Genomic DNA, 19,793 nt, shown 5'->3' on the forward strand with positions numbered 1-19,793 from the left:
CATTTTGCCACTGGGGAAACAGCTGGACAGACAACCGACAAAAATCAAACCAGGGCTATGGTCGGTCATGAGCGGTTCAGAACCAGCCAAGGTATTTTAATGTCATGATTCACTCCTGCCTCGCTTCACATATATATACCCATCCACTGCGTCACCTGTAGTTTTCAAGTTTTTTAAGAGTAGAGAATATGCTGACAGAAACGGTACTTACGTCATGCAGAGGGTATGCAGCCTCATAGATATTGTTTGCTATCAGAGAGTTAATACCTATGGAAGAAAGGAAGATGAAAACAGTGACTCCAGGGCAGGGTGTCTGGATTTACCCTTTGTCTGCTGATAGATATTCAACCCTCTCCCATCTTTTGTCTGGGAATCACTGCACTTTCCTCTATGATTTCCAAGTTACGTGTGTTTTTGTCAAATTTTAGTTCTTGGTATAAGGGCAGTATTTTTTCTTTTTTAAATATTTTCTTTCTTTCTTTTTGGAGAGAAGAGAAGGGAGGGAGAAAGAGAGAGAAACATCGATGTGTGTTTGCCTCTCATCTGGCCCCCACTGGGGACCTGGCCCACAACCCAGGCATGTGCCCTGACTGGGAATCAAACCTGTCACCCTTTGCTTCGAAGATCAGTGCTCAATCCACTGAGCTACACCAGCCAGGGCAAGAGCAATATTTTCTCATTTCCCAAATGTAAAGTTATGTTTGGATATCAGACATGCCTTCCCAAACTTCGCATTCCTCCTGTCCTCACACACTCGGATCTCTCCAGTCCAGTCACTCTCTGCTGCACCACTACCTCCATGGCCACTGAAATCAGCTGACAGTCTATGTTCAGTGATAGCATAGGATTGACTACCTCAATGACTACAATTATGGTCAATGAAAGTATATTTCAGAACGACCCATAGCACTTTATCTGATCTCATTCCCGGAACCTTCCTATTCCTTCACAGGGCAGGACAGTCTGTGGACCACGAGCTGTCTGAATAGGGGCAGTGGGGCTGTAGTTCTCAAAACTGGTCTGGAGAACCCAGAGAGTCCCTCATGACCCTTTCAGGGGTTCATAAGGTCAAAATCATTTTTTATAATAGTACAAAGATATTGTTTGCTTTCTCACTCCTATTCTCTCACGAGTAGACAGTGCAGTTCTGTGACACGTGAGGACATCACCCTCCTGACCACTAACGGAATGTATGTTTGCGCATCCTTGTCCTTTCAAAGTTTCTCAGTTTTACCTTTTAATATAATAAATATTCATCAATATAATCCACCTAAGCAAAAGCCCTTTGGGTACTCTCAATAATTTTTAAAAGGGATCCTGCAACCACGAACTTTGAAAACCACACAACGAGGGATTCATTTTTTTAATCTCAATAGTATTTCACACCACACCAGATAGTGGCCCTGTTAAATCTGTTGAATGAATGGCCCTGTCCCTGTACCTCCAATATATTCACAACAAAGAGCCTTCTGCTTAGCATGGAGGGACGGTTATTTACTTGTTTCGTTCATGGTTCTACTCAGAGACTATAAAGTGGTCTGTATGTTCTCTCTGACTCAGAATAGTCTGTCCTAGGTCACTGGCTCCCAGATGGGAGGCATTATTTCTCACGAGCTCCAGTATGGAGGAGCCTGCCGTGCCAGGAGGCACGTGTAATCCTGGAAGGGCGGAGGAGGGGCAAATCTCTGGTGCACCATGGTTTCCTTCACCTCAAACACATTTCCTGCCCTCAATCAATCTTTCCAGAGAGACTGTAGATAGTAGTTATAGGAGAAAACTGGTGTTGGAGGGAAACACTTATGATGTCTACACTCTAAGTAAATCTGCATTTTCAGGGCTCTGGATCCAGGGCAGATTTAAATAAGGAATCTAAACAATAGTTTCTCAGTAAAATTCATGGTTTTCTACCTCCCATTCCTACCCGAGGCCCCAGCTACAAGCTCAGAGACCACAGAGGCTCTTCAACAATCCTCTCTCCTCTGTCAGCCTCCTCTTTCACAAACCTTGTGTCTATTAGCCTCAGTTTGAGGATGCTGGGCATGGGAAAGACCAGCCCTGGGATCCATGTGGAAGTGAAGGCCCTTGGGAGGCCACTGCGGGCACTCGGCTGGAGTGGCCCTCTCCTGTGAGTTGAGAGCTGGGCGTTTGGTACAGCGGCATCGCCACAGAGCCAGTCCTTTTCCTTAGTTTAAGCTTCCTCCTTCACATGAACATAAAACATCAGAAATAACTCCGGAGAGTGGAGGGATCACAGAGTGGGTAAAGGGAGTACGGGTGGAGGAGGGGTGCCTCGAGGCTCAATGAGCTGCAGATTTGTCCTACTCACACGACTACAATTTCACTCTGAGCATCATTAATCAGTTCAAGAGCCATAACCACAGCAATGTGAAGCCACCCTACAATAATCAAGGGGAGGAGTCCCACATTGGGAGAGGGTGGGGGTAGTTCAAAGCTACACAAGGGCTGTCAACATGGATAGAGGCTGAAGCATCCCAGGCGGGGAGGGCTCCAACTAGACCATACCCCATGCACGGCCCCACCTAATCAACCCCCCTGCCCACTCACACCCCATGGTTGCCACAGCAGCAGTAATATACCCTGAAGACAGACTCAAAACTGCGTAGGAAAAGTTAAACAGGTGTTGAACTCTTCTGCTAACTCTCAGCTTTGCTGAGCACAGTAGCTGAGTGTCTGAGAGAATTAGGCTGACAACCTGAACTCCTGGGTCCTGCTGCCAGATCCTGAGAAAGATTTCAAATCATTGGAAGTGTAAAGCTGTGCACTCCACCCCCATCTCAAAGAAAGCTTCCTTTGCGGTGCATGCCTAAAGCAGGCAGTTCACTTCACTTCTACAATATTTTTTGCTCATTGTTTTGTCTCCCAAAGGTCTACAAGGTGCCTGAGGTCAGAGAGCACTCTCCTCTCACCTTTGTCTCATATTCATGGCATCTAGTTCCCCTCTGGGCACAAGGAGGAATAATGGTTGTTAACAGCATCCACCCTAGAGCTAAACTTATCTCAACAACCCTTCCCATTTATCACAGGCACCCACCTACCTCACTATTCCAATTTTTGGCACTCTATGCTGATGAAGAAACTTTAAACTCCAGTTCATCAGTTCACTTCTTAACAGGAAGCCCAACAAATGGTTCTTTGCCTTGGAGCCCATAGGATTCATGTCATCCTAACCCAGATCACTAGAGCCCCCACATGCTGTCATGGACCATGTCTCTGTCCCCCATGGCTATGGACCTCCTCTTTTTCAGACAGTGTCATGTGGTCAACCCCAATCACTAGCTGCTGAGCAGAGGGAGGGAATAGGACATAAAAGAAAGAATGGGGAGGGGCAAGGCAAGCTGAAAAGTCACTATGCATCCATTTCACCCAAGAATGGGAATTGTTTTAGCCTCTTGGGTCACCCACAGACTTCGGAAACCAAGATTCTACCCCCCAAACAAGCATGGAAATCAGTTTGAAAGAAGAAAATAATCAAACGTTGTTTTAAAAAGAGTCTCTGCTTTGAAAATTGAAATTCTGAAATTTTTCCTTGCTTTTCAGCAAAAACGGGTTAATTGGTTCCATCACACACCATCCATCTGGCCATAATGGCAACCTTTCTTCTTCAGAATCACACTGATAGTCTTTCCTCTCTACTCTAGACCCAGAGGGAAAGACCCGGCCTCTCCTCCTTTACTCCCAGAAGGCAGCCAGGAAGGAGGAGAACACATGGTGGGAGGGGGGTGTTTTTTGTTTCCCTCTGGCCACAGGGAGAAGCAGTGCCTCAGCTCAAAGCACAGCTCACTGGGGACCCCCTCACTGATCCCTAAGTCCCATCAAATCACCAGGTATTTCATACTTATTGCTGCTAGAACTATAGTCCCCAAAGGACAAGGTTTGGGCTTCCTCTTTGCTCAGCACTGGCCACAGCTCTCTGCAACAGCCTGATTCAGCCAGGCCAACACTGGTCCTCTGCATCCATAGGGTTGGGGCCAAGGGACAGAGTACAGTGGGCTCAGGCCCAGGACTGGTACCTGAAAACACACACTCATAACACAAACCTGAGGCCTAGCATTTAGCTCCAGAGACATCTCTGGTTTTCTGTACACAAAGGGTCAATCAAAGCAGAGTTTATGGTCTGCCTCCCAGAGAGAGTCTCATTAAATCTACAAATGGCATTTGGTGACAGGGACTACAGCTCTATTCCCTCCAGGCCAAACTCAAAGGAAACTCTGCTCTGTGGGGACAGGTACTTAGAGGAATGGTCCTGAACTCCTGAAAACCCATTTGGTTTTGATCCCCCCAGAACAGGGCCCACGCCACCCGGCGTTCTGCTTTCATCCCTTGTACTCCAGCCGGAGGTAAATCTAAACCAGAGCCCCCAGACAGTGCATGGAACAGAGACTATATTTACCCATCACCAAATTGTCTTGACATGTGTTTAATTACTTAAATGCCTTTAATCCAAAGCCTTTTCTTCTAACAAAATATAAGCCAGTTCAGCTGGATGAATGATAAACCAGATGTTTACAGCACACAACATGGTCTGGCTTCGGTCGAAATAATTAAGACATCGTCTCCTGAGTGGAGAGGGGAGATGCCCAAAGCATACATTTGTGTAAATGCTCTTACACCCAAGTGTCTATGAGAATGTAGCTCCATCAATCTGTAATTTTCTCTCCATGAAAAGGCAACAATGACTTCCATACGGGGGGACAGGAGAGGTGTCTGTCCTCCTCTGACGTGACCGAGGAGGCTTGGGTTTCTTTCCATGTTGAAGTGCAATTTAAAGGCATTCCATGATGGAGTAAACTCCCAGGGCCCTGAAAGCTGACATCACATTATGATTTAGGAGGCCTCACGGGGCTGGGCCAAATTTGTGATGGCTCCCATGCTGCTGCCACCATGCAGAACACAAACGCGCAAATAGATTTAGTCTCTGAACATCATGTGTGCATTAGTCCATAACCCCTCACTTCCAGGGGTAAATTAGAGAGAAACTCCCTATCTACACGTCTGTAAATGGTCCCTCTCTTAATATTTTCCCCCTGAATTTTCCTGACGTGTGTCATTTAATCCTGTTGGAACCCTAACCGATTCTCGGGTGTGGCCCCCATCTTGTCTTTTGTATTATTTGCTTTCATTGCATGTCTCTTTCTTGCCAGACAGAAACGTGGCTTATTTTCTCTTGTACTCAAATGTTACCTTGAAAGTAAGCCCATAAAGGCAGGGATTGCTGTCTGTTGTGCCTGTTTATTCCACTACTCTAATCCCTGGTTCTAGAAAACAAATGACACATTGTAAGTACTTAATAAAAATTTGTAGAATGAATGAATGGATCGAACTAGTACTCAGAAGATCTCAGCTTCCAATGCTCTGGGAAATCTTTCCCAATAACTTCATTCATTTATTAATTGTTTAAAAGAGCTATGAAGAGCCAAGAAACCCAAGTTCTAAATCTGGCTATGAATTTCTAACTTTGGGAATTGAGATAATCTCTCTGTTGTGAAATTAGCATCTGGTGAACCTTCTTTGCCTAGTAGTTTATAGGGTCAAATGAGATCATGAGAGTAAAAATGCTTTAAAAAGCATACAAGGGGTCCTTGCTACTTGATCCTTACGTAGTGGTTTCGGTAATAACTTATCTGTACAGATACCTCCTATCTAATTATCTCAGCTCTCATAACAGAAAACCCAGAAGAAAAGTACCTAGATCTCACAGAACTCACTCCCTAGTTTTATGAACATTAATCACAACAGAATCCTTCAGACCCTCCTTCAGCACATTTTCACGCTCTCTTTACCCCAAATTCTAACAAGCTTGTTTTTCTGTCTCCCAAAAAGGAAAGCAAAAAAGAAATAACAAAACTCAGGAAGGCACCTTACCTGAGTTGAAAATTCAAGAAATCAGAGAGTGTGAGGCAAACAACCCTAGTAATATTTTGATAACCCTTGAAGAAACATTTAAAAAAAAACATATTCTGGCCCTGGCTGGTGTAGCTCAGTGGATTGAGCATGGATCTGTGAACCAGAGTGTCGCAGTTCAATTCCCAGTCAGGGCACATGCCTGGGTTGCAGGCCAGTTCCCAGCAGGGGACACATGAGAGGCAACCACACATTGATGTTTCTCTCCCTCTCTCCTTCGCTTCCCCTCTAAAGATAAATAAATAAAATCTTAAAAAAACAAAACAAAACATATTCTTAGCGACAACTCTGAATCATCCAGAAAAGGTTGTGTATGCATTTACACAGAGAATACAGATTGATCTATTATACATAAGAAAACAGAGAACAGTATGAAAGGTTATAGGAAAAAAATTTATACAAAAAGATGTTGCTGAGGGCATCAAGAGCTAAACCACTAACCATGTCCCCCTTTCCCTTTGGCTCCGGGTCAAATCCGCAGCAATCCAGCTGCAGAAACTCAAGGGCCTTATGGTTTGAATATTTGTACTCAGTCTATTTTGTTCTCCTAGTTTTGACATTGCATTTTAATTTGTGCTTTTCCTGTTTTTTATTTTTAAATTTATTATTTATATTACGCTGTTCTATTGTTTTTCTTGTAAGCCACCTCAGAAATTTTATAGAACAAGACAGGAATATAAATAATTCAATACATACAACTTGTATACAATGCAATGCTTTGCAAAAAGTAGTCATTCAAAACAATGGATTTTCCACAAATAAAAGAAGTGATGATACTAAAAAATTGAGAGTATTTCTGAATTAGTATTATTATATCATTAATATATTGCCCATCTTCTGATTTTAATCTTTATTATCTTTTCCATCTTTTAGATGTCCACTGCAATCAGGTACAATGGGAAAGGTTTTGTAAGTTAGTCACAAAGGTAATGACTGTGTAAAAAAGTTAAAGCCAAGGGTAAAAGATCAACAAGAATACCTCGAAAAACAATTCTAAGCACTGTCCTATTCTTCTTTGTTTCTTCTTTTTATGAAGCAAAAATCCTCTGGAGGCTATAAGTCAACTCTATGCCATTCTCTCTATACAAGCAGAGAGAAGGGCAAAAAAAAAAAATCAAAATTTACCCCAAGGCTCAAGGTCCATATTATCTTGAAGCCTCACAGTGTTATCCTAGTTTTCATTCTTCCTGATCTTCTAAGGAGGACAGTTTAAGATGGCCAGAGAGCATAGAAAGTACTTGATTTTCCTAGACAGAAGTCAAACCACATGAAAACTGGCCTGCAGGGTGCTCTTCTGCTGGGAAGTGGAGAAGTTAGTCATATGTCTCTTGTTACAAAGCTAATAAATCATCGGTAGCTACTGTGGAACTGCTAGACATTACTTATTTGGGGGGAAAGGAAGTTAGGGCTTCAGTGCATGAATTCGGGGAAGGGGATACAAACATCCAGTCCATAACAATAGGTAACTATTAAGGAGTTGGCATTTTATCTAACAGAAATGTGGGTCAATTTTACCATTTCAAGAAGGCCAGCGAAATCATCAGACTTGCATTTTAAAAAGCTCCTACAGGCTACATTATGCCCATAGAATTCGTTAAATGTAAGTCTACCCATAGGATGGGTTAAAACCCACAAAACTGGGGATAGGAAGATGTCTTAGTGGGCGGGAAAGGAATTCAGGTAAAAGAAAAATGCAGTTGATGTAGACTAGCATAGTGGATGGGAAGAGAAATTGTACCAATTTTAGAGATGCTTGACAGAGTAGTCAACCAAACAGCACTTCTGTTATATAATTTCTGGCTTAAGAAATTGAAAGATAGTGTTCATCAAAATTTGGGTTGCACAGATGGGAGTTGTGTGGCCCCCCAAAGGCAAACCTATATGATCCTTTTAGGTCACGTTGTGGGAGGTTTTGGGGGGGCATCTGCATGAAGATGTTGAGTATGAAGTTGGGTATTAACTTTTGAGAATCTGGACAAAAAATAATTCATCACTTAATTTTCATAATGTCCATGCTTAAAACACAGACAATAGGGTTTTTAATTTTATTGTATGGTCACTTTCTTATTTAAGCTTTAACTTAAAATATATTAAATAGCACTAAGGGAGAGGCTTTATAATATCTGTTAACCTTTTTCTTAATTTTTCATTTTTTTATAAGTGAAACAACACTAAAGCTAGTTAATACAATATAGCTCACAACAATCTAACAAAATTTGGTGGAGACAGAGCTTAAGCTCACTTCTCAACTTTTCTCTGCCAATATCCCAGCAGAAGCATATTGGTGCCTTAGGATCTCAGGCTCATTATATGTCAGAAGAAAGTAGGCTATCCCTACCAATTCAAGAGTCTAATTTTATGGCTAGATAATTGTTGTTTCAGGAATAACAGACTTTAAAGCCTCAACCTAATTCCACTTCTAGTTCATAGCATCCCAAAGGTAGTAGGACTAGGAATGGAGTAAGGAAACCCGAATTGTAGACCCAATTCTGAGAGTGACTTAGTATGTGACCCTGGACAAATCACTTATCTCCTTTATACCCATTTGTAATTGAGATGAGAATTATTGACATGCTTCCTTATTGACATTATTGACATTAGGGCTACAAAACTAGTATTAAAAATTTACGTTGATACTTAGACACATACATGAAGTTAATTCCTTCCTCCTCTGTGTTCCCTTTGACTCTGAATGTGTCTCTATTATTGTACCTACTGGATTATCTCAGAATTATCAGTTTATATGTTTATCTGCATGGCTAAACTAAGAGTCCCTCAAGTGTAGAAATTAGGTCAAATTCACCTTGGCACCTCTCAGTTTCTATAACATCATTTGACACATAGCAAGTGCTCAAGAAATAATTTCTGAATGTCAAAAGAGAAATTCCTGAAACTAGCCAAGAACAGCAAAATCCTTAAGATGTTTGACTTTGAGACATCACACAAAAAAATCAGATCCTCAAAAGAAAATAAAAATTCAGTGTGAAAGCAGAGGGTTTCTAATTACCCTTCAACACTCTAGAAACTGTCTCTTGAAATGAACTTGATTCTTAGGAATTTTCCAGTTTACAAACAAACAGCTTCCTATTTAATCTTTATAAAAACTCTTCAAAGTAGATATTATTATCCCCACTTTACATAAAAGAAAGCTGAGTTGCAGAGAAGTTAATTCATTTGTCCATGGACACATGAAGTCAGGAACTCAACAGCTAGTGCTATGAGACTAGCTGGGTAGTCATGTTTAATTAATCGAACCAAATCAACTGAGCAGAATGTGCAAGGCAGACACCTAGCTCTATTGGAGCATACGGATGATTCAGACACATCTCAAGGACTACCTTATGAGTCAAAGTCATGAACACAGATAATCAGCAGGAAAGAGATTGAGTTTAATGAGAATTCCAGAAAAGGGACATTAAAAGAGAACCTATAGGACAGTGATGTTTGGTCTGGGGATTGGCAAGAATGAGATTAGAGGAAGGACATTCATGCAAAGGGAACAGCATGAGCAAAACTAGACAGCCTAGTAGTTACAGTGACAGGAAGAGAAGCAGTGGAGAGAGAGGGTACCAGAGAGAGAGGGGATGAGACAGAAATGGAATATTAGATGTACTGATTTTAAGATTCTGGTGAACATCTCACTGGAGGTATCAGTCCAGTCATTGGAAATGCTGGGCTGAAATTGGTGGAAGAAATGAAAAATAAAAATAACATGGTTGTGAGTCATCTTTACAGAGAAAGAGAGAGTAAGGAAACCAAAGAAACATGCAGACAATATCTAAAATGTGAGAGAAGGGAGGGAGGGGAACCAAAGAAAGTATGATCCAGAGATAGAAACAGAACAACAGCAGGTCAGTAGATCGGCAGCCCCTTCCTGGCTATCAACTCTCAGAAGATGGAAGTTCAGCAAAGAAGGCTTGGAAGGATGTAGAAAGTTAAGGAAGATGAAGACTAAGAAAAAGGCAATGAAATGGGAGAAGTACAAAGACACCTACAACATCTGAGAAAGTAGCTTTGGTCAAATTGGGAGGATGTGAAAGAATAAAAGGCAGATTAATGGAATGGAGGAGGGAACTGGTCAAGAAATGAGGGTAAATTCAAAAACTTTGATGAAGGCCATGATAAAGTACAAAATACATTCTAAGATCTCTTGACTCTTCTGGTTGTCCTCATAATCAAGGACAAATGGCTGCTCAAAGTGAGGACTCCCATTCGTTCCATGGAATTGAACTAATCGATTACCTCACTCACTCACCTCCTTGACTTGTAAGCACCATGCTCCAGACAAATAACACTACATAGACTATTTGATTTTTAACACTTGGAGTCTTATTTGTAATTTAGTAGCAAGAGGAACACATCAAAGCAAACAGTCACACATAATTGCCCCCTTGAGGGGTTCTGCACTATTCTAAAAATGCTATCACTCTCCAAAACCTGCTCTGATTCCTCCTTCACTACTGTTTCCCAGGTGCTGAGGCAGCTTAGGAGCCCCACGATAACCTCTCCAATAACAGCTATCATTGCTGTCATCACTATTTTTATTCCTCAATTTCACTGCCTACCTTGTGCACTAGACTTGCCTCTAAATAACTCTGGACTCTTTTCAACTTGAAGCTGCCTCAAAAACCACAGATTTATCGCCACGGAGTTTATTACAAAGCAAGTTCTCTCAAAGGTTTCAAAAGCCATTCTGAGTGACGGTAACACTTTTGGAAAGAGAGTTGAACCTGCAGAGTGATTCCTGTGGAAAGGACATGTGCTTGTGTATGTAAGCTCATGTTTTTACCCCTGCTAGTACGTGTGTCCCTGTGTAATCCATCAGCATCTAGACTGCCTGTCATACACTACAAGTTCTTAAATGCTGAGGTTCCTGCTTCAAAGACCAATACCCTCACTTAAAAAAAAAAAAAAGATAAAAAACCAACCTAAAGGCAAACAGATTCAGCCAGAATTGGTGACAAGAATGCCAAACTTAAAAGAGGCACATTGAGACTAATGTGTGGCCCTACACAAGTCACTCACCCTCTCTGGGGGTCAGTTTCTTCATACATGAACAGAGGGGGCTGTACTAAAAGACCTCTGAGATGCTTTTCTTCTGGAATGAAGATCTGGGAGAAGTTACAGCATTCTGGGGAACAGCCCCAGCCCCACCAAGAAATGGGGCACCCCCTGCTCCTGGAGGGCCAGGGAGGGTTTGCTACCCTAAGTGAAAGCAGCCTCCTCCCCTGTGTGGGGCATTTGTTCGTTTTGTTCTTTGCTGCCCACACACTGAGCTGTTGAAAGGACAGCTATGGCCCCCTTAGCACTCCAGCACTATGCCCACGGTGGCGGAAAGGGTCCTTACCCATCGTGTTGTTGGCTCGAGAACAGGTTGTGCGCTTCAGGATTTCATGCACCTAAAATGGATGAGAGCAGGGCTGTGAGGACCTTGACCACATGTGTCACCACATGTGGGGGGCAGGCAGGGGACCAGGCGGCTGGACCCATTTATGGGGTAGGGGGGGAGCCAAGCATGTGCCAAGCTCATGGATTGCTTGTCAAACCCACTCAAACTTGAGTGCTTTGAGGAAACAATCAACCCCCTCATACACACTGCCCTCCCTTTGCCCCACCCTGAAAAAATTAAGAAAGGAAAGACTATAAATTGCAGTTACAGCAGGCAAGAACAACACACTAAGGAGCTCAGACCCCCACAGCGCCCCCTGGGGAGATTGGGAGGAAGAGCCTGGGTCACATGGGACGGGGTGTCTGCCTCCCCTGGCGGAACCTCAGGGAAGACCTGGAGGAGGATGTCCTCTCCACCAGCCCTGATCAGTGCCACGCTGGGGAAAGCACAGGAAAAGCAGGCAGACAATCCGATTCTAGTCCTGGTTCTTAGCAGAGGGGTCCTGAGCAGCTCTGTGAGGGCTCATTGCCGCCTCTGTAATGGAGCTATGCCACAGAGCTGCTTTCAGGAACCATGAAAGCACTTTGTACACTGGAAAAGGGCCACCTACATGTTGGCCATTGGTACTATTTTTGTCCTGAGTCCTCATCTCGCCTCCCCAACCAGAGCATGTCAGACACTTCCTCAAGACTCCACGTCGCCAAGCACATCCCGGGCCTCCAGCAGGCTGCCTGCTCCATGACCACTGCATGCGGTAATGGACCAAAAAACCCCAACTATGTGGCTTGTAGGTGACTGCCCTCACATGGGAGGGAGGGATGCTGAGAAGATCCTGGCAGAGAAAACAGGGGTACAGGTAGGCCAGCATAAAACTGCTGGCCAACCACTCTCCTCCAGTGGGTTCCAAGCCTGTGTCAGGCTATGAAGAGATGCTCAGCAGGAAAGCCTGTTCTGGGACAAAGAGCTGGGCTTCCCAGATGCCCACAAAGAAGGGGCATGGGGAAGGCATTTATAGATGTGGGTGAGGTCCCTAGGCCAGAACAGACCCAGGACAAAACTCAAGGCTCCCCCTTCTTCTCACAGTGTGGGGTAGACTGGAAAAGGGCAAGAAGCAAAGGAAGAAGCTTCTAGAAGAGATTAATGGGAGATGTGTTATTACTCCATCATCATTCATGCTCTCAAATTCTAGCCACAGACCTAGAGGGAGTGGTAAATAAATAACTTCTAGCAGAAGGGGCCAAGGAATGCTTAATTCACTTATACAGTACAGTGATTCAACAGCAATAATAATTAAGAACAGCATTTGACGGCACTTTATTATTTTACAAGCACTTTGCAATTATTGGGGTAATCTCCACAACACCCTGTTATTCCCTCACAGGCATGAGACTCAAGCCACAGGGAGATTTAAGTGGCTTATAAGAGCATCAACCAAAAAAAGAGAGAGAAATTTATATTTTTTCCATAAAAAGATGAAAAAAATCATATGCCCATTTTAAACCTTTCTAAAACACTAGGCTAAGGGACCTCAAGTATTTTCTTGCCCAGGCTGCAAACAATGGGCCATGTTTTCAGAATGCCTTGGAAATGTTCGGTACTTTTCTCTACTTACTTGTCCCTTTATATTCTTCTTACCACCCTATCAACTTAGACGTTCTGCTAAGTATCCAACCCTCATTCCTCCTTCTGTTGAAACTTAAATTCTTCCTTAGGGATCGATGGAAACACATTGCCAAGTTCCCCCTGTGGCATGAGAGAGTGTCCGGCACTCTTTAGGACCTTTCTTTCTCCTCTGTCCATAGGCTGAATGTTCTCTAGGTAGGTAGAGAATAAACTGATCACCCTAGCTGATTGGGGCCACAAGGACACAAGGCATATTACAGATTTGCACTAGTATCCATCATTCTGCAAAATTCAAAAACTTGACTTCAAGTGTTTCCAGGTAAAAAAAAAATTGGTGAAGAACCATTATAGTTATGAATTTTGGCTTTCTACTGAGTGGGTTGATCATTTTATTCTTGGACAAACTGGCTAGCTCTAGAATTCTCTGTGGCAGAAATGCACAGGACTCCCTTGGGGGAGAAGGAAAGAAACCCAGTGGCCCGGTGATGAGTCCTCATTCAGACACTAATGATCTGTATGAATAATTTTTCAACTCATTGCTACTCAGAGCCTCAGTCTCCTGGCGAGCTGAAAGTCCCCACCAGCTCAGAGAGTCCCTGTTTCTCTAATTCCAAGAGGGTATAAGTGAAGAACTCTCATGAGAAGACACCCCTCACAAGCCTGAGTGAGGGCAGTTGTTTGCTATTTCTTTCACTGCTGGGATTAGAAAGCTCCTGGACACTTCTTTCGGTTGCTCGGCAACTCCAAACAAAAGATGATGGAAGGTAGCAGGGCGGGCAAGGGGATGCTCTGCCCGACTAGGTACTTGGTCTTTCCCCACCCCTCCTGGGCCCACCACACCTCGTTGGACACCTGGTTAACCTGTTTACTCACAATGCGGCTACGTGTGGCGTTATCAAAGAAGGTGTCCTTATCCTGGATGTTGTACCTGGAGACACCAAGAAAGCAGAAGGTCAACTCATTTTAGTGCCCTCGCCCTAAGATCTCTCACCCAGACCCAGAGAAAACTTTTAGAAAACAACATAGCAAGATGTAAGACACACCACTCACACACACTCACAATGTTTACACTCCTGACCCAGTAAATCTGAAAACTTATCATAGAACTGTTTCCCAGGGAAAACAAATTCAACAGAAGAAACAAGTCTCATAAATAAAAATGTTCCTCATGGAGTTACTTTTAATAGAGTTATGGAGATAAGATGCAATTCCAAAATCTATACAATATATTATCATGCAGCATTAAAAATTATGACTATTGATACTTTAGACATAGAAAATTTTTAGACTATGACAGAAAATATACTATGACAAGTTTTAAAAATAAAAGAATGTCAAAAAGATTACTGTGTATGAACAAAGTATTAACAATAACGAAAGAGTATAATTTCAGGGTGTTGGGACTATAACTTTGTTTTCAAAGTTTCATTTAATGTTGTCACAATGTCATATCCGTTAGATATCAGACTCAGGATTATGCAAGGCCTATACCTGTTCTAAACTTCGAATATTACCTTTCATTAAAAAATAACACACGTGTGCTTAGGACACTGTGCTAGAGGATACACAGATGTGTGAGACATGCTCCCAGCCACCCAGGAGTCAAGTCACTTGGGTGGATATGTTTCCAAATAACAGATGCAGAGTAGAACCTGATAATGTTGCTATGAAAACTCCGAGGACGAACACCGTATTTTGGCTGGAAAGTTCAGAGAATTCGTCAAGAAGATCTGAAGGATCACAGAAGTTGAATGAATGGAGTTGTGTGGGAGTGGCCGTTCAACGTCGGGACTGGCATGAAGGAAGGCCGGGGGAAGGGGAGGCGTGGAAGAAACACTGAGTGCAAAACGAACAGCAGGCCAGGAGGTCAACGTGCCGGTTCCAGCCCAGCCGCTTAAGGCTGTATATCCTTGGGCAGACTCTGGACCTTGGTTTCATCTGTGTAATAACAGGATAGTTACATCTGGACGCCACCTCACAAGGGGTTGCAACATTGTGATTTATAAAATACACGTTTTGGTCTTCACTGTCTCTGGCTTAGAACTCCCAAAACCTTTGAAATTTCTGAGCAATCAGAGCAATGGATGCATCTTCTGTTATAGAATTTGGTCTCTTGTCCTCAGTTCTTGAAATCCCTTCACAGCCATAAAGGTGAAATGGGTATTTGTTATTCATATCCAGCCCCTTTCCACCACCGCTGGGTTTGTCAATGAGGTGGCTTTTGGAAAGCACCTCAGGAGGGAGGCTGGTTGCCCAGGGAACCAACTGTGAATAGAGGGTTGGAGCTTTGGGTCCCACCCCCTGATTTCTGCAGAGGGGAGAGTGGCTGGAGGTCGAAGCGATCATTAATGGCCAGTCATTTGATCAACCATGCTTACAGACTGAAGCCTGCATAGAAACCCAGAAGGAGGGGTCCCAGAGAGCTTCCAGGTTGGGGAGCCAAAATTCTCCCAGGGGCCACTTGTCAGGCTCCAACTCCACGAGGGCAGAAGTTCCTTCGTTTGGGATCTCACACTCCCCATCTCTTCATCTGACTGTTGATTTGTATCCTTTAACACTTTTTGTAATAAACTTGTAATCTAGTGAATAAACTGGTTTCCTAAGTTTTGGGAGTTGCTCCATCAAATTAATCAAACCCAACGTCATGGGAACCTGTGATTTACAGTTAGTCAGAAGCACAGTTAACAACCTGGACTTGCTATTGACATCTAACGGCAAGGGGGGGGGGGGGGGGAGCAGTCTTGTAGGATTGAGTCCTCAGCCTGGGAAATTTGATGCTGTACCGAGGTAGATAGTGTGGGATTGGGCTGACACCCAGCTGGTGTTGGAGAATTTCTTGGTTGTGTGGGAAAACCCACAAATACATTGGAATTGGTGACCGGAATTGATATCAGAACCACAGGGAGGGGAGATTCAATGATATGCAAAAAGAACAGCCTACATACGTGTACAGAATCATTAACTAACACGGCAAAGATGGGTAGGAAATGCTATCCAATGACAGCAGAAACATAGCTCCCTGAACACTACCTCCTCAAAAGAGACAGATCCTTCTATCTTCTCGGCCTTTCCATGCCCCTTCCTTTGTTCTTCTTGCTTAATTCACTCAACATTCCCAGTAGCCTTTTATTTTTCTCATTTGCTCCTAAAACGGAATGAATGCTTGGCTGCTGTACCTGCCACTTCCCAACCATGATTCCCCCGTCCAGAAGTTTTCCAAATGACCATCTCTGTGAAGGGCTCTTATTCCCTCGCCCAGGGTGGGACGTGTGGAAGGGGTCTCCTCGGAGTCAATAAGTACATGCGTAGGCAGCTGAGAATACAGACACCCAGAATCTTTATCCACCTTCTCTCGGGTGTATCACGGTATGTTAAAATCCCACTCCATTGGGAACTGGGCAAAATGTAAACCCCACAGAAGATAAACAGGTATATGATTCCCAAGGTTTATTGTTTGCTCCCTAGTTGTCCAACCATCATGCAAAATAACTGAAATCACAGATTTTCCATAAGCCACTGGACAATTATTCAGAAGGTACTTGTGATGATCTCATGTAGGGCAGGAGACACAGAAAATACTTCACCAAGAGAGCATGCTTCCTCTCTTCTTTCCAAGGCACAGGACACTTACTTATGACTGAGCAGTGTTTGATTTTCTTTTCCATCCCTCCTCGCATCCCTACCCCACAGTGCTAATACTCACAGGTACATTTTCTCCCTGGAGAATGGGTAGGAGAGGTTTTTCATCCTATTGTTACTATGCTCTGGAACTCTGGGCTTCAGGGGCGAGCTCAGCTTCTGCAGAATCTCATTGAACTTCTTCGCAATGCAGCCTTCTGATTTGATCTCATACATCTATGAAAGACAAAGCCACAGGTTTGAAAGGAGACCACATCCAACGCTCAGAAGAGTGACTTACCAAACAAAGCTTCATGGGGCCCAGATCCCCTGGAGGGAACTTCTCTGGGGAGAGGAGGAGACTGGGAGAAACAAGAAGTAGGGGCCTTCCTTTCCCACCTGCTTTCACAATGACTTGGGCTCTGGACTCCCTCTATTTGTGTGAATGGAGGCGGCCAGTGCAAAGAAATGAGCAAGGAATCCAGACTTTCTATATGACTTTGTAAGAGAAACAGAAGACCTACTACATGACAGTCACTGTCCTAAAGCATTTTATGCAGATTAGCTCCAATGCACACAGCAACCCAGCTAGATAGACAATATTAGTCTCATATTATAATGAGAACATTAAGGCTCAGGAAGGTGAGATGAGTCAGCAAAGATCACACAGATAGTCGCTGGGCGACAGCTTGGGTTTAACTCGTGTCAACCTAACCCAGAGTCCACACTCCACAGCTACGCCACACCCCTCTGTGGCCATGCAGCATCACCTTCTTGGTGTGTTCCTTCTAGGAAGTGCCCGATAAATGAGTCTGCTTTCACAGCATAAAACATCTAATGAGTATGCTCATTAGCTAACTCTATGCCTTGAGTAAGGCATAGAGTTAGTACCAAGGCAATGCCTGGTATTCGTAATTCATATAGCTTTTTGTAGTGGACAGAAGGCTTTTGCATTCATTACAGCTTTTGGTCTTTCTACCTTTCAGATGCAGTCACTGAGACACAGAGGTTGTACACATAGCAAAGCTGCGATGGACCAACGGCCACAAATTCTTTTGACCCAAATTGTCCTTTCAAAGGTGGCATCTCTATTCTACCCTCTAACATCCGGGCAGGCTCTATGGCTGCTTGACCAGTCCAGCGGAAGTGACACGCTGTCACTTCCCTCCTTTAGGAAGAGGGGAAGCTCTGTCTTGGTCTGCCTTGGTCTCCTGAAGCCCTGAGCCACCTGTAGTAAGTCTGCAGAGAGGCCTCAGAAAGGGAAAGGGCGGGGCTGAGCCAGCATCCCACTGACCTCTGTCCGGCCCAAGCCAAATACTTCCAAGTGACCTCAGTCAATACCTCATGGAGCAGAAGAATCACCCAACCCAGCTGTGCTCAAGTTGCTGACCAAAAACTTGTAACATAGAATAAAACGACTATGTTGTAAGATACTGAGTTTAGGCTAATTTGTCATGCTGCAATAGATAATTAGAACAAGAGCCAACATCCAGATCTTCGAACTTGAAAGCAGGCTTCCTTCTCCATCATGATACCCTCAAGTTGCTTAAATCTAGTCAGGCAGTAAAACATGAATGGAATACTTATACGATAGGCAGAGATGAAAGCCACAGAAGACATACAATGCGCTTTGAGGGTTCAAAGGAAGGAAACAGCACATCCAGTTGTGGAATCAGAAAAATGTTTTATAGAAGGAGTAGCATTTCTGTTGGAAATTTTAACAGGAAGATAACCTTCTTTTGTTATCAGTTTGTTCTCTAATATAATAATGATAAGTTGGGGGGGAGGGTAAGGGCCACCCCCATCAAACAACTGAAACATAACCAAAGTTTATTTCTTCTAATAAATTTTTCTATGCATTTTGATTTAATTTCAGTTATAAAATTAACACAGTTCTAGTAAACAGACAAACCCAAGCCATGTAAGTATATTAACTAAATGTCAAGTTTTCTTTCTCTTTCAACTCAATCCTCTGTGAAAAAATACAATTTGAGCATATTTTATCCTGACTCTTTCAGAAATACATCCATTGCCAAATCCCTTTCTGAACTGCAATTATGTTTCACATCTTGTTATATAATTTGCTTTTTTCACTTAGCAAAAGTTCACAGATATATACTTTTCCAACAGGTATTACACAATGCACATGAATCCTATCTGGTTTACAGTCATTTCCCTAGTGATGGGTATTTATCTTATTTACTAGGCATATGTTATCTTACTCGATCACATTTCTATTAACATGACCTTATAAATACTTGTAATGAATAAGGCTCGAACAGATATAGGCAAAGACACTCCAGGCAAACAAAAAAGTAGAAAAGTTCAACTGGGGTTGCAGAAGGGTTAAATGGCTTGGCTCATTTGGAGCACGAGGTTCTGATGGGGACACAGTGACAGTCATGGCAGAAAGGCAAACTGAGACCCGTGCACCGAGATCCTGCTGCAGGGGCAATGGGAAGTCAGCACAGGGTTCTAACAATGACAAACCCACAGTGAGGCTGTGGAAGAAGAGTGAGCCAGCTTTCTGAAATGAGGGGATCATTTATTTCTAGAAGCACATACCACTTAGTAAGCACCTCCTTTGTGCCTGGCTCTTGATACACATTAGCATTAATCTGAAAGACATACTGCAAAGCCAAGAGAAGTTAAGTGTCTCAGTCAATATCACACAGATAGTACAAGCCAGGTAATATCTGCTGGAGCATTTGAACCCCCTGGCAAAGCCTATGTTTTTAAGGGCTTTATTATGCTGCTTCATTTGCTAAAACATGAATTATCATGGGAAAACAAGAGTTTTGCCTTTTACAGCATTGCCTCTGCTAAACCTCTCTCTCACACACATTGGTCACTGCAGTGCAAAGAGCCCACCTTTCAGGCATCATTGGGCCTCGAGGGATGGGGTCAAAAAGATGTTATCTTAGTACACGTCTTATTGGTCATTTAGGGCAGGTTCTGACCAGGCACCAGCCCTGCATCTAGACTGCAGTGATGTGTTAATATACCCATACTCATGTGTTTTTAATGGCATATGCATGGAAACTAAGGTTTCAGAGCAGGAGGGAGGCTGATGGACTCTGTCTGCCAGATGCCTTGGAATGACAGACTCAGACTGACCAAGGGCTTTTCTTCTTTGTCTTTGTCTCTCCATGTCCACCTCTGGTTTCCTAATCTAAAGAGATTCAAGAACAGCAAGAATTGTTCTCCTCATATCTTCTCTTGCTTAGGGGTGCCAGAGCTA

The 19,793-nt window shown here is 43.3% G+C and overlaps 1 protein-coding gene across 1 annotated transcript in view; it reads right to left on the reverse strand.

The window, feature by feature from the left end:
- The window catches only part of ANO2 (anoctamin 2), a 318,842-nt gene that overhangs the window by 202,556 nt on the left and 96,493 nt on the right, over positions 1-19,793 (reverse strand). Inside the window, exons 5-8 of the mRNA XM_053662202.1 lie at positions 16,638-16,789; positions 13,808-13,862; positions 11,270-11,321; positions 212-267 (exon numbers count right to left, since the gene is read on the reverse strand). Of these exons, the coding sequence (XP_053518177.1) occupies positions 212-267; positions 11,270-11,321; positions 13,808-13,862; positions 16,638-16,789 (315 nt within the window). The remainder of the gene's footprint in view (positions 1-211; positions 268-11,269; positions 11,322-13,807; positions 13,863-16,637; positions 16,790-19,793) is intronic.

The sequence above is a fragment of the Artibeus jamaicensis genome, unplaced genomic scaffold (assembly GCF_021234435.1).
Source record: "Artibeus jamaicensis isolate MK-2021 breed Jamaican fruit bat unplaced genomic scaffold, CSHL_Jam_final contig_233, whole genome shotgun sequence".
In the NCBI taxonomy this organism is placed as follows: Eukaryota; Metazoa; Chordata; class Mammalia; order Chiroptera; family Phyllostomidae; genus Artibeus; species Artibeus jamaicensis.